The sequence below is a fragment of the Loa loa genome (genome assembly GCF_000183805.2).
Source record: "Loa loa unplaced genomic scaffold supercont3.185, whole genome shotgun sequence".
NCBI lineage: Eukaryota > Metazoa > Nematoda > Chromadorea > Rhabditida > Onchocercidae > Loa > Loa loa.
The window spans coordinates 91,642-107,313 of NW_018108365.1; the positions used below are offsets into that span (position 1 = coordinate 91,642).

The 15,672-nt window shown below is 34.3% G+C and overlaps 3 protein-coding genes across 4 annotated transcripts; 1 reads left to right on the top strand and 2 right to left on the bottom strand.

The window, feature by feature from the left end:
- Positions 1-344: 344 nt before the first annotated feature.
- LOAG_07149 lies at positions 345-6,958 on the bottom strand (the record flags this gene model as incomplete). 2 transcript variants are annotated; one of them, XM_003142683.2, is made up of 17 exons in its annotated part: positions 345-502; positions 644-793; positions 1,049-1,134; positions 1,718-1,825; positions 2,167-2,276; positions 2,359-2,466; positions 2,722-2,809; positions 2,906-3,050; positions 3,308-3,510; positions 3,611-3,744; positions 3,921-4,036; positions 4,887-5,029; positions 5,126-5,303; positions 5,588-5,741; positions 5,966-6,174; positions 6,296-6,426; positions 6,755-6,958. In XM_003142683.2, 17 exons carry the CDS (start codon positions 6,918-6,920, stop codon positions 428-430), a joined length of 2,304 nt encoding a protein of 767 aa, XP_003142731.1. In that variant the 3' UTR covers positions 345-427. The 2 variants fall into 2 exon arrangements, with proteins under 2 accessions (XP_003142731.1, XP_020305558.1); XM_020447353.1 differs by lacking the exons at positions 345-502; positions 644-793; positions 1,049-1,134 and adding an exon at positions 1,427-1,568 and having other exon boundaries at positions 6,755-6,920.
- A 1,133-nt stretch (positions 6,959-8,091) lies between these two features.
- On the bottom strand, positions 8,092-11,035 carry LOAG_07150 (TK/FER protein kinase; the record flags this gene model as incomplete). The annotated part of the gene is made up of 8 exons (XM_020447354.1): positions 8,092-8,273; positions 8,589-8,793; positions 9,028-9,180; positions 9,399-9,518; positions 9,976-10,146; positions 10,294-10,485; positions 10,553-10,691; positions 10,992-11,035. The coding sequence occupies 8 exons, from the start codon at positions 11,033-11,035 to the stop codon at positions 8,092-8,094; spliced, it is 1,206 nt and encodes a 401-aa protein (XP_020302407.1).
- A 1,501-nt stretch (positions 11,036-12,536) lies between these two features.
- On the top strand, positions 12,537-13,803 carry LOAG_07151 (hypothetical protein; the record flags this gene model as incomplete). Its single annotated transcript, XM_003142685.1, has 3 exons — positions 12,537-12,704; positions 12,966-13,110; positions 13,685-13,803. 3 exons carry the CDS (start codon positions 12,537-12,539, stop codon positions 13,801-13,803), a joined length of 432 nt encoding a protein of 143 aa, XP_003142733.1.
- Between the last annotated feature and the right edge of the window lie 1,869 nt (positions 13,804-15,672).

Sequence of the window (15,672 nt, forward strand, 5' to 3'; positions counted from 1 at the left end):
ATATATATATATATATATATATATATATATATATATATATATATAACAGTAACAGTAATAGTGTAATATGGAAAATATTTACAAATAAATAATGTAAAGGTAAAAGAATGAAAGGGTAAGCTATATCATTGATTCTATTATGAAAGGGTAAGTAATTTCCAATTGAAATTACTTAAACTGATCGGTCGCACAGCGCGTGAAATCTCACTACAACAAGAGGATTCATGCAGACATCAACAAAAGATAAGCTAAGGTGATAAAGTATTTACAATTCATCAAACTACCTCTTATAAAAGTCGTCCATGCAGCATAACGCTGCACAAACCCGTAAAATTTAAACTGTAACTCTATAAAATTTACGACATCAAGTCTAATTGCTAATTGTAAATTATTCAAAACAAACATTCAGTCGTCCTTTGTTTTAAGATTACGATTCTAATATTAACCATTTTTTTTGCATTATTAAGAGCTTCTTTCCACCCAAAGGCTCGCGAACACGTACCTGGAATTTTACTAAGAAATGGTCAAATTAATTAAATCTAATCTGAAAACACTATGCCATTCCTTAAAAGGATGCGCAATTCTGCTTTCGGTTTGTCTGAAAACGTATGATTAAATTAATCAAAAATAAGTAAGGAATAACCCGGTAATTCAATTTTCCTCCTGTTTGCTTCCGTCCTTCCAACAGATCTATACTTTCGTGGATGTGTACTTTTTCTTCCAAATCAATCAACTTACAATCGGCTGTGGCGATCAATTTGTCACTCCTCAAAAAGCCACCTTTTTGGTAAACCTGAAAAAATGACTGCAAAAGCCATAACACAAGTCCTCTATTAGTATATTAAATCATTATCTATACGGGAAGCCTATAAAAGCAGTTTTGCTTCCATGATGTGCAAGTTAGAAAATCGATTGTTTTATTTCTAACTTCTCTTGTGTTCAAGTCCTCTTTTTTTCGATGCGATTGTACAGCTAATGAAACAGACAAAAAAGTCCATTTGTTTACATAATTGAAAATATCAATATGACAATTTGATCCTCAAATAACCTCAAATTTCAAACAGTTCCTTTTAATGATTCTTTGCAGCTGTTTCGTTTTCCGATTGATTGTTAACAGGAATTTTTGATTGTATTCTAGAAAAACAAGAGGCAAAATATATACCTAAATAAACAAAGATTTAAAAACAAAAAAAAAAAGTAAGAAAATAAATTATACTAAAGAATGCAATAGTGTATATTAGTAGTGATAATAAATTCTTTTTCTTTTATCTCGTATTTTCCCTTTTCTCTACTCCTCTCGTTTTGCCCAGTTTTTCTTTTTCCTGATCTTGTTTCTCCGAAAATTGCAACACTATTCTTATTTTTTGATCATGAGCAAAGATGACAGCATACAAATAACTGCACATCAAAACATTCGGCAAGATGAGAACATGATACATCATTACATTGTTAACAATAACGATAAAATGAAGCGAAAATTACGAAATAAGCTTTAAAAAAATGATGAGAAACCAGGAAAAGAAAATATTTTCCACCTACAATTTGATCGTTTACATATTCCACGCAAGCTATAAAAATATTCTCTATCAAAAAGTATCACAGCAATAAAATAACTCATATTTCATTATGTGCTAGTCTACATTTTACAGTAAAGGAATAAATTACTCAAAGTAATCACTATTGCAAAGTTTGTAAGTGGTAAGCATACGAAGAATACCTGGTGAGTTCGTGGCAGCTATGACTTTAGTTCTACCAGTTTGATGAGCGTCGTGGGGAAATGCAAAATTATACTTTACAAACAGATAACCGTCAGATGATTTCCAACCTGGAACATTTTTCTTTTAGCATTTTTAATCATGAAAATCTGTTCTAGCGATATCGCAATGGTTAATGTTAAAGCACAAGTGAAGATGATTTTCGAGCAATATTAGACGACTAGTATCGTCAACAAAAAAATATCTCATTTCAGGAATTATAACACCACTCCATTTAAAATTCATCCTAACATGGAAAAAAATAAGTGCAGAAAGTATTGCTACAAAAAATGCACACGGACATGATTTAATAAAAAAGGTCTTACTCACTACATCCTTTAAAAAGTACTTCCTCTTGAAATTATTCAAATAAGGAATATAGCACTATATAGGAAAAATAATGAGCAGGAACCTGCCGGTAACTTTGCTTCGGTTACTTTTATTATTGCCAATTCGATGTGATGCTCATCTATTTCCAAGCACACTTCGACCGAGGGTATGTCTCGAGTTTCGTATCGAAACCTTTAAGAAAATGATAAACCTTACAGAAATCGCGAAATCGAAATGAAATCGAGGAAATTTAATTTTTGTAACAATTTCTTACTGTGGCACAGCTGCATTCCTTTTGGCAAGTTCGCGTAAAAGTATTAAGTCTCTTTTCGAAATGGCAGACCAGGCTTCAAACATGTTTACTCGAGTTACATCACCCAATCTAAGAAAGTGTAACAGATCTATAACGACATAATTCGATAGAGAATTCCTAGTGATATAGAGAAAGTCCATCATTAAAAACGTAAAATGATTAATATCAGTTGAAGTTAAAATAACAACTTATGGTTTAACCATTTTAAATCTATTTCTGATAATTGAAATGGACATAATTATAGTTGTCGTTGTTGATCTGCAGCGTGTAAATCCAATTACGGTAAAAGCCAAACTTTTAGGTACAAGCTAAGCAAAAACTAACTGTGTAAAAGCAAGTCTATATTCTTCGCAAAGCTTTACTTGATAAATGAGATCCTTTTCCAATGTGGCAAATACTTCAGTAGGTGTGCCTGCAGTATAGAAATGATCTCTATTGGACATATTCATAAATGATATGCAGAGATAATATAACAAAAGAAGTGCAATATTGAGAACCATCCACGCACCTTTAATAGCAGCATCGAAACTTGTGTGATACTCTAATGATGACTTGAGCGCTTTTGCAGATGCTCGGACTTGCGGTGGAACGGGTATTTTCTCAATATTGATAGGTAAACCACTTCTCGAGGCAGAAATCATTTTATCAAAACCCTAAAGACGAGTATTTAATAATAAAAACTAGGTATTAAACTAAGTAGCAGCTGAAAAATTACTAAGGAATCCTCAGTTTTCAATCCACATAACTGAAACCTCGCAATAACTCCCAAACCAAATCCTTAACTTTTAAAACGTAATAGGACTTAACCCCTAACAAGGTTTTGGTATTAGGAACGTTAAAAATACAATTTGATGTTATCGAAATGTATGACTTCTAACCTACAAAATTTAAGTCAGAATGTGAAAAACACCTTTGCAGCAAGTAAAAACTTTTTGGCAGTAGTCATGTCACCCTTTTTCTTTGCAGCAATAGCAACTTCCTTGAACTGTAGTTGTCGTCTGAGCAGAAAGTCAAGCTGTTGCTTCTGACGTGACTGTCTTCCTGACACTGACGGCTCAGATGCAACAAACGGTCCCACTTCAGGTAGAGGTCTTCGTAACATTACTATTCCATCTCAAATTTCATTTAGTTCAAATAAATACTGTGCTCATCATTATGAAAGTAAGAGAAGCTAAAACGGTATGAATCTAAGGAAAAATATGCAGAAAATTACTTGCGCTAGTAGTCATGTTTAGAGCAAGAGGTGGATATCCAGGAGGACACGGCAGTCCATTGATATCGACTGGTCTATTTGAACGACAAGCTCTAAGCGCATCTTCATATCGCTTCAAAATACGAGCATTCATTCTGCAAGCCTAGCTGGTCAAAAGTTAAAGTAAAATGACAACTGCAAAAAGAAAAAGAACTGTACATTACTTACGCTACTTGCAGGACTACAGATATAAGCAAATAATCACAACAGCAGTCCACATCTCAAAAAGATATGAAAAAATTTAACCAGCCAGAATTCATCAAAAAGACACCTGTACTTTCGATCATCACTTTCAACTCGGTTTTGATCGCATAAAGCTTTATATTTCTGCATGCGCTGCTGCAGTTCGTCTAGTAGCGTCTTTGGAGGAGGAAAAATTTCTTCATGCTTCAACAATCCCTTATTTTTATTTAACGTTAACAGGTCATTCCTTATGGAAAGAAACTAAATAACACATGATTTCTAGCCCTTTTAGGTATTTCAGTGCCCAACATGTCAGTTAAAGTTTTTGTACTACACAGGACACAATTATATATCTTTCTATATTGTATCTGTCTCACATCAGCTCTCAACTTAGCATTACGGATTCCCTCATTTTCGACTTGGTAATTTAAAACAGCAGAAAAACGCAAACTTCTACTTCTTCAGTTCTTTCGCTAACATAGCCATTAAAAACTAGGAGAACTGCTGAATCTTATAAAAAGCCATTAAAAACTAGGAGAACTGCTGAATCTTATAAAACTTTTTTTACAAGTAGTGTAATGTGAATTTATTTATACGGATAACCTATGACAGGTCGAGGAATAGAAGAAAAATGGATGAATCTCTCCAAAACTGTAAGTCGTCAACTGTTTTATGCTTCCCATCTAAGTTAACTGCTTAATAAATTCCAGGGTTCAAATTCCTACTGGATGAGGAATAGAATCTAACTCTTACATGAGCAGTCAAAAAAAAGCCGTATATTTGGAACTTCAGAGCCAGAAAGAAAGAAGTTATTATTTCGCCACGAGGTAAGATATAAGATGCTAGTTTTTTTGGCTTCTCATGATCGTCTAGGACCATAATTTTTCTCTTCCAGCGAGAGAGTTATTTTATGATGGTTGTATGGAAGTATCTGAGCAAACGTTTAGTTCATCATATAAGACACAATACTTCAAACATTCCATTACAAATAATAGTGACACAAATCGACTTATTTTCTTTCATATCTTATATTCACTTTCGGATATAAATTAACCTTGATTGATCTGTAGGGGGTGGCCGGAGGTGGAAGTTCATTCTCCTCACATTCTGTTACCTGCCCATCATTCATAGCTTTAATTGCTTCATCGAACTGCTTCGCAACCACGTAATATTCATAAGCTTCTTTTTTGTCACCTACTACAACCAAATTTTATAAATTTCAAAATGCACAAGATCCATAACTCAGTAAGTATTCGGAAATATGGAGAAAAAATCTCTCTAAAATGAACTAACATGCATTAGCTGCTTTGGCGTTTTTGATATAGGATTCTCGACGATTAGTTAATTCTGCTCTTAGCTGTTCTCCTTTCAATAAGTTCTTAATTGGTTTTTGACAAGTGTTAGATAGTTTACTGGTTTCTTCCGCAGTGACCTGCTTTACTTCAGGTGGCAGTAGTGGCTTTGCGGATACCTTCAAACACAAAAACATTGCACAAGTTTGCATTTCAACCCAAATTTAACCAACCAAACTGTTCGAGTGTAACTGCTTGATAGAAACGACAAACATAAAATGTACTGCATCAAACATGGAGAACGATTTTCCGCCAATTCCAAAAGCTTTTATGATGAGTTGTTACATGATACTGCGCGTCCACTAACAAAAAAATCTTTAATATTTTAGCTACCTGTAGCTATCCAGGCGTTGAACCAAACGTTAGAGCAAAGTTTCGGAATTTCTTGAGAGTGAAAAATTACCTCCAGTTTGGAAATGACTGAAGAGTCAGCTTCCGTTGCATGCAGTTCAGAACGAATTGCTCTGATTGAAACTGGAATGTCATTCTCATCTATTACTTTTCTTGCTTGCACCTTCTGTAACAGTTCTTCGATCTTGCGACATCCCCTTTGGTACCTAGGTGAGGAAGCAATATTTCCATGGAATATTTCAAAGCCCTCGAAATTCCTAATTTGTGTGCAGTTTACGAAATGACGACAAAGTAATAATTTTCTAATCACTTCAAACGAAAAAAGTTTATGGATTGCTGAACAACAATAGCAATATTGATAAAAACGGTAAAAAATGTTGCTTATAGCTGATAAATATTTTAAAAAAAGGATAAACAATAATACTACTACCTTTTGGTGCGCAAAAGATCTTTTTCCTCCTTCGCAGCTTCCAGCGCTGAAGTATATTCTTCCTTAAGTTCTTGCAACTTACGAAGTAATGCCGTGTCAGCAGCAGATTCATATGAAAATCTTGAAGGAACAAGCGGTTTAGAAGATGCTGGTGGTTCAATCTCACAAGCAGCACCATCCTCCTGTCCAACCAAATCAGAAAGTTCTGCCTTAAATCATTTTGATTTTGATATAGCGTTGAATAACTTGATGCCTGTGAAATGGATGAACAATCAAGATAAATAAAAATATGCTGTGAACTGCTGACAACCACAAAGTTTCAATGCATACTAGAAGTTCTGGATCGTTCACATCCTCCTCATCATTATTATCCAAATCTTCATCTGATGCATCTGATATACTTGAAATGCCATACGCGCCGCTCATTCGCTGTGAAGGCTGTGCAGCTGATTCATGAGGACCTGTGATCATGCACTGCTTTTACTATGTATAATAGACTATTTGCAAAAAGTCTATGTTTTCCGCACCAAGACCATCCGGTCATCCGATTCCTTGGAATAGTAAGACTATAAACTGGAAAAAAAACGAGACTATAAACTGCTTTTTATGACATAGCCTTAATGTGCTAGCCATCAAAGTAGTGAATGTCTAAACTTTGTTTCAGTCAGTCAGTCTTTCTCCTTCAGCTTCAGCTTTTGTCTTATGCTTCAAATTAAGTTTATGAAGGATTCAAATTAATTAGATGTTTCATAAACTCATACACCCTGTGAAAGAATTCTCAAGTAAAACCTATGGTATGTTGATTTGTGGTGCATTCACGTGTACCATCCGTGCATACTGAAGGCATATGTCCAGCAGCTCGTTCTTCTGCTTCTAAAGCTAATAATTCGGTCATCAGTTCTTCATCGTTTTCCACATCGCCATACATATCCTTCTCCATCAGTTGAAAATCCATTCTGCTTACAGAGCCAAATTGTGGTAAACAAATCTGAAGGTTATTTATTTCCTTCCAAAAATTAATTAAATTGAAAAGCAGAGTACACTATTTCACACTTACTGCTCTACCATTTAGCGTATACCAACATGTCCAATTTGGAAGGAAAAGACGCTTAACATAACCTATTACTTTTCAATTCTTAACGTGACATGTAATCTTCATATTCCAATGTAGCCATTTATGCCCGAATCCACAATCCTATCACCCCTATGTTCCACACGTTTCTTTTCTGACAGGTAAAATGTCCTGTGGGCAGAGTCAAAATGCAATTTCTAGATCTCTTCCTTTTTGCTTACATCAGATGGTTCGGGAGGTAGAAGGCGGGAGTAGATGGGATTTATGTACTCTTCACTTTTGTTCCAGTTGCATATCAAGGAACTTTCAATTGAGATCGAAAAAATTCATCAGAACACCGAACATCAGTAGTAGTCGTGTTATCAAGATTGTTGGGTCGGGTGTCAATGATGTCTGCCATCATCCTCTGATTGCGATCGTCGTTAGTCCCTACTATCAAAATGCCAGCTCTTAGAGCATTTCATTTCATACCACATTGCTCAATCGTTCATTCGATATCAACTTATCAACAGGTGGCATTATTCCACATCTGGTTTAAAATTTCTTCAGCTATTATCAAACTTTGCTCCCTTTACTAAGGCTTGAAAAGGTGAAGATCCTGAAGTATATCATCACTTTATTATTGACTGTACTGTTCTTATCAGTTTTCTCTTTGAGCCAGAAAAGTTCAAGGAATTTATTTAAAGTTTATATCTGGAACTCTCCACATCTGTGGTCCGGTCAAAGCTTTTATGCGTCAATTCATGTATTCCAAACTTTATTACGATATAAGTTTACTTATTTAAATTTGACCTCCATTTGTTTTGTACCTGACAATAACGTCAGGGTAGTAATATCGGTACTTAGGATGATATATGATGAAAAGAAGCACCCGTTTTGCTTTCCGTCCTTAGCGATAGGGAAAACTGAGCAAACAAATAAAGAGGACGTCGTTCAAGTAGGTACCATTAAGTAGACGAATCGCTTCGGAGAGTAAAACAAGTAAACTGCTGCTTAACATGCATTTTGATTTAATTACTTAATATCAGCTAATTACTGCATGTGACCACTGCTTTCAAACAAATGCTATTTTGGTAAGTGTCCGATTAATCTCTTTAAATGTTGGTCTTTGCTTTGGTTCTTCCATCCAGCACTTTTTGATCAATTCCATGATACCCGGCGGTACGTCAAGAGGTATTTCCATTCGATACTTGCTCCCATCAGTTAATTTTTCTCGCACTTCTGCATTACTCATACCTGATAGTACTCACATAATTTACAAACTTTGAATTTTAAAATTTAGAGAAATTTAGTGTTAGCGTTACACAATATGGAGCACACTGGGTATAAAATACTAGGAAAAGACCAATTCTTGGAATGTTCTTTAATGTTATATGAAGGAATAACTCTTGAATTTTTGCATAGAAAATGACATCTTTTACCTTCCATAAATTAATGGAAATTCTTAATTTGTTCTTATCAGTTTTCTAATCATGGCTAGTAAGCTTTTCGCTGTTTTGTGTTGACACTAATAATTCCCCTCAGTTATCGGTCAATTGACTGATGAATGACCATGATATGGTTCGCTGCCATCGGTAAATATCTCGAACAACAGTACACCAAATGCCCAAACATCACTTTTGGTGGTAAATTGCATTGATTTAATTGCTTCCGGTGAAAGCCATTTTGTCGGCAACTGTATTTCGGAATTGGAAACTTGCTGTTCCTTGATCGACAATCCAAAATCGCATATTTTTAACTGAATGAAAAATAATTCCTGCAATCCAGCTGCACGAGTTGAGAACAAACTTTAGGGCAAAGTGGTGGTGGAAAGGAAAATTTTCGAAACGGATTTTTGAACCGAAGATACAGTAGCCTTCATAATGGATGGGAAAAGAGAGATTTTGAAGAATTTCCCCTAAATTTTAGAACAGCAAGGAAAGCAACCTTAATTAAATTTCAAATCAAATTCCCCCGTTTATGTTTATTTTCTTTTCGAACAAACACGAACCGCTAATTCATGCTCCGTAAGAAGACAATTTCTAGCAGCTACATCTCGATGGATACATCTTTTCTCCTCCAAATATTTCAGACCAGCCGATGCTTCCTTACCAAAACGATATCTGGTTGCTATTCCGAGATGCGCTCCTTTATTTCGTAAATACTAAAAACTTCTTTAAAATCTTGGAAACTTATTTAAAACCACTAGGAATGAAATAGATAAAACACCTTTTTGATCCATCTCATTCTCAGGAGCTTTGAAGAAATTTCGACGTTCTTTTTTTATTCCTGAAAACTCATTGTATCGCTTAACCTTATCGCTGTGACATCTTTCTGACTATTACATCTTCAGAGATCAAAGCACCGAACGCTTCCGGCAACCTTTAATAGGGATCCGCCACCACAGAATTCGACAATTATCATCAATGGCTCTTTCTGACATGCGATACCAATAAACTGCACCAAATTCTCATGCTTATAGTCCCTCATAACCTTGGCTTCCTGTAACCAGTAATACTAGACTTCACGAAAATGAAATTGTTAGTCCAGACTTCCTTGAATAAAGACGAAATTATTAACTACAGCGTTTACTTCATCTTTATCATTCTCCTCCGAATATTAAAGATTATTCGGGCATCCAGATGCCCTAGTTTTTTTTTTTCTTCAACCATTTGTGAAACTGAATGCATTAATGCAGATGATAAGAGAATTGTATTGAATTGTTACTGAAAATTTATATTTTTCGGCTATTCTCAACTTTTCGTTTTACTAGGAATCTTTTCCTAAGGTTTTATCTGATGATAGTGGAAAGTTCAGTGAGTAAAGTTATCCTTTCTCGCAAATTTTTTCGAACTGAATAGATCTTGAAAAGAAGAACATGTATAATTACTACTAATTATCGCAGTAGTTGGAGATTGATAACTAAAAATTCATGAAATATATGACAATACAAATATACTTGAAGGAATGAAGCTCGTTTAGTTTTATCGCTGGCTTGTCCAGCGCATGTTTTCACAGCAACTGTCATGTAAGTATGACCAACTTGTAGTACACCTTTATACACACGACCAAATGCCCCTTGACCAAGCTCATCTTTCAGACGTACTCGATCGTGTGATACTACCCAGGCCTAAAAGGCAGTCCTGCAACCTCATTTTAGTACTCACATATTTGTGAGTATAATTAAACTTCCGTCACGGCTCTCTTATTACAATTACGCAGTTTAGTTATGTATTAAATATTGTTACAGTATTTACATCAAATGGATATAACTGACCGGATGAGGAACAGGTCGCTTTACAACGATGGGCTGCGTTTCATGAATTGGTTTACGTGTGCGAACATAATCTGAGATCATTTCGCTAATTTTTTTGAAGCATTTGTGATTCACGAAAAATAGACCCTTTTCGGTTAGACCAATATTAAATGCCCATAGATCACGATTATAACGCACCACCCATACAATCGACTACAATGCATTCGTTATTTTAAAAGCTTTAACAAAGAATCCTTGTTTGATATCTTCAAATTAGCACCTCTTCTTCGTCTTCTTCCGGAATACCCAACAGAAAATCTCCATCTCTTATCAACAATTTTCCCACATCGACACAATTAACAATACCATGATAATAAGTTTCCGACAGAAGGTTATCATTCGCTTTTACTACCACTTTCCTCAAATTTTCTTTTAATTGCAACAGTGAGGTCTTGTTTCTTTTTTTTTTACAAAGACTTTCAATACTGCAGATAGAGGATATCTTCTGCTGTCTCATTGCTCTTTAGTATTGAAGTTACTGTTTCCTTTCAGAATTACAAAGTGAATGAAGCACTTTTCGAAAATGAGCCAAAATGTGCTTAGGACATTTTGAACATTTTGGCTGTCTCCTTTAACTTAATAAAATGTTTCGGAGAAATTTCGAAAAGTTTTGATTATTTCATTCTTTAGTAAATAATTCTAAATTTTGTAAAACGAACCCCACAAATGGTCCAACAGGGTTTTGTTTTTTGAATGGTTTCATTACGTCACGTGATCTAGTGCATACTCTCTAACTGTAAAATCTTTCTTTTCTCATCATTGCTTTAAATTAATGTTGGGGTTATCAGTTGGGGTTATTGATAGCTTATTGATAGCTAACTGAATTTCGATGAAGTTGGGATCCCAACTGAATGAAAGTTTAGGGTTTCGATACAATAATTCCCTCCCAGAAGATTATTAAAAAACTATGCTTGAAATATAAATTAATTGGAAGACAACCATGTCTCCGTTAGAAACTTTAAACTAAAAGTTCTTTGGCAATCACTTCTCACAAAAAAATATTACTAAGAAAGAGAAAAAGGACAAGATTTTTTGGCATGATTTGATCTAATGACAGAGGATTTTAGTAAAGAGAAATGGCTGTAATTCCAGGTTGTCCTTGCCTGAATTAAGACCACAGTAGAGCTTTTAAGCAATAAGTTTTATATCAAATATAAATTGGAGGAAGCAGAAAAGTTACTTCCATTAGGCATCTAAATAAGTAAAAATGGCTATGCATCCCACAGAAAAGTAAATGAGCTGAATAAGTTAAATTATGCATCGATCAAGAAATTTTTACATCAATTTTCATTTTTCATTTTCCTGAAGAGAACGGAATTCATCAGATCTAGTAAATGTTATGAAGGATATATTCCATTAAAATCTTACAATCAGGAACTGTTTTACTATTTTCTGCCAGCTCTCGTTCTCCTCTTTCTGCTTTGGTCAGGAGTCAGAAGTTGACTTAAACAGAAATTCAACCTTTATATAGGGAGAAAGATGGAATGCGCATTTATGTAAATTTCATGTTCTTTATTCAGCCCCCAATAGCTGGTGTTAGTCGGTCGATTACCTTCCAGGAAAACAAACCTGATCAGAAAACTTTCCCACTGCATCCTGCAGGGTCAAATTATGATTCATGCATGATTTACATCTGCTGATGTATGAAAATAGCAGATATAGATATGGAATGATCGTATAAGAATAATACTTGAAATTACCATAACGGAGGTATAACAAGACGGTATAAAAGTTTTTTATTCACTATATTTTATTCCCTTACATGAAATGATTGTCAACAGTTACTTGCAGTCTATCAGTAAAAGTCGGTTACTGTATGTGGTAAGTTATTGGATTACTTATATGGTAGTTACTTATGTGGTATATGTGTAAAACAAACGAGGCCTTCTACAGCATCACAGATCAGTTGGTGATAATCAGTACCAGCCATAACAGGAGTGATAAGCTACAATTAAAAATAACAGGACTGATAAGCTACAATTAAAAGTTATTATCAGTGTAACACCATGCTATATATAGCTCAGTGAATAATTTACAAGCAGACTGATTTTGTTCATTTCAAAATGAATCAATAAAAATCTTCATGATCAGTAGTTTAACAAAGGTCGGATCTACTGTTATCACTAGTACTGTTCGATCCTCATGATTCAGTTAGTTCGATTGTGATTATCATTCAGCTCTTTCAGCTATCCATCATAACTTGCATGATACTGACAAGAACATTAGCAATAAAGTGCTTCTCGAATCAATTTGATAAAATGCAGGAGGAAAATTGTGGACCGGCTGGATTCTGTTTCATCATGAGAAAAGACAATTCAATCAAAAGAGATAATTTTACTGTACGGGGTTGTGACCACACCTTCCTCTGCGAGGTACTATTAATATTATCGATCGCGAAAATTAACGAATTTCTTTTTTTTTCCTAGCTAAAAAGAGATAAAAAAGCACAGTTCAAATTGCAAATCATAAAAATTCAGTAGTTTCTAAAACTCTCACAAGCTGTGATTACTATTAGCTCGTTTGTAGCAATTTTGCAAAACGTTATTAACGGAATGCTTTTGCTAAAAAGTGGATATTCAGCACATCAGCTAGATTAAATTAATAATGGAACTTAAAATCTGATCAAATTACAGTTGATTAGTGAAACAAAAGGTGTGGACAAAGTTGTCTTTAGTGAGGGAATAATAAGCTATTGCATGAATAATGTGCAGTACATGAACTTTTTCGGTTATTTTTGCTGCTGTAACGCAGAGGATTGCTGCAACAAGAATTCCAAAGGTATCAAAAATACCTTTTAGTAAAACTAAAATTTCAAAAGTTTACCCAAAAAAATCATCTTATTTATTTACTTTATCTTAACTAGTCTACTTATTCATTTTTATTCATGCTTGTTACTCTCATAACATTCGACTAGGCGTTTCATTTTGTCACAATAGCTGAGTAATATCAAAACATAGAATGGTAATACAATCATTGAATTTCGAGCAAACTATATTATTAATTTGCATTTCATTCTGCTACTATTAAGCAATCTAAATATTGAGTAATCCATGGACTTGTCGTAGATTAACTTTGCATTGAACGAAGCGATTTGACGAGACCTGAATAATATTCTCAAAGTTTTCAAACTCAAGTTCAACAACGAAGTTATTGCAATGAATGACGCAACCCTCCCTATAATTAATTCATTGTTTGCCTCATCTTCCATATTTCAATTTGTTTATCAAAGTTCGGCAGTATTACGGTGCGTGATAATGCATCAACAGTGCACAGCACATTCCGCTGAATCTCACCGCATATTATCTATCAATAAATCTGGCAAAGCTGCCATTGATCGCTTCCATAACTTTAGTGGAAGAGATATCGGAAGAATGGATTCTGAAGGATTTAATTCAAGGCACAGCAACCGAAGAAAAATGGAAGAGATTGCAAAAAATGGCTGAAAAACATGACGTCACCATTGCAGTATAATCATGTGATACAAACAGCCGCGCACTCGTACGATATAGACTGGATTTGTTCCGAATTATATGAAATCAAAAAACCTTAACTCAGTAATTTTCCAACAAATTTTCTGTGTAGCGGTACTACTAATACCGAAACAATAAAATTCCCTATCATAATCATCACAGCTTCAATAAAGGTTGAAGCGTGCGTACTACATCTCATCTTAACGATGTTTAAATAGTACGGTAAATTACTAACCCTTATCTTGCATCTTGGCAATCACTATATCAAAACAAAAATGAAGCGGGCGAGGTGAACTGTGTGAAAGCCAATTTTTTCGAAACGAATCATATTTACTGAGTAATTATATTTACAAGTTTAAATTATCACTACATTTGGAAAACGGGCATGAAACTCAAGCAGAAGATATTCGCCGATGCATTAAAAAAGGAAAACAATGAAAAATGAGAGACAAAGAAAAATGGAATAGATTTTTCATCTTTGACTGCCATTTCCTTAGCAAGATAAAATAGACTGATAGAACAGAAATAGTGAAAAATGAGCAAAAAAAAAGGCCAGCCATAAAGGTATGACTGCAAAGCGTTCATTCTGATGTTCATTACCAATTATTCAAACTTAAGGAAATGTTATTTATGTGTCTTCATAGAAGTTTACGGCTATAAAGGTGCTCCTGACTTGAGCAAGAAAACCGACTGGCAGTTCATCATTTTTTTGTTCTATACCAAGAAAAGCTTTCGCGGCAGCGTTCAAGCACTTCCCAACACAAATTGGATATGCTTGGTTTAAAAGTGATATACAACAGATATGTACAATTACAGGGCATGAATTTTCGAAAGCAGCTATTATTGTTCCTCCTGTTTTTTTTAATACAATGCTTACTCGTTTCTTTTAAAATATGAAAAATTGTTCGCAACTGGCAGAATAAGCACTATGACAGCGAATTGCAATAGTAAGTGAAAAAATAAATTTCATTCAAAAAAAATGAAAATTGAAATCTAGAGCTGAAATGTAAACGAAAGACAAGCACAATAACGCAGTCAAAGCAGACATCTACGCAAAAGGATAAATCTACTGAAGAATGCGCTGATCAACGGAATCACAGATAGAACAAATTAAAACAGTCAAAAAAATGGAGCATCGTGACCAGAATGAGCAGATGAAGGACAAATTGATAGAACCATCTTAAGATCTTAGTACAAAAAAGGCAGCAGTCACATTGTAGATAAAACTAAATTTGAACATCATGAAAAATCTAGGGTTAATATAGGACCTAAAATCAAATATAGTGGTGTCTCCGCATGGTTACGAGCTCATATTGGAATAAAGGATAGACCTTTTGAAAGAAGCTCATGCTGCTCACTTCAATTCCATTTGTAGTCGGTTATGTTTTCGACGATTAGGGCCATTTTAACAGAATCCTTGAAAAATGCTTTTTGTACTCTTGTTCAAGTTCTGTGCTTAAAAAGATATTTACCTCTCAAAAAAAAAAGATGTTTACCTTAAAAAGATGTTTACCTCTCAGCCTTACTTTGATTGATCCTACGAATAATGCCACCTTGAACACATTTCTACTCCATTTATAATTCGATCTTACTAAAGAAAATGAATCGAAGAAACAAATTTCCAAAGATGAAATAAAAAATTTCCTCATTTTTTGAAACAAACAACTAACAAAATGCATATAAGCAACAACGTGCAAGGGCCAGTGTCTAAAATTGACTCCAAGAAATTGATATCAATATTTTTAATCATAGATTTCTCATTTTGCTCCCCATTTTCAGCAGTGTTACTACATATATATATATATATATATATATATATATATATATTATATATATATATATATTATATTATATATAGTAGTAGTACGTA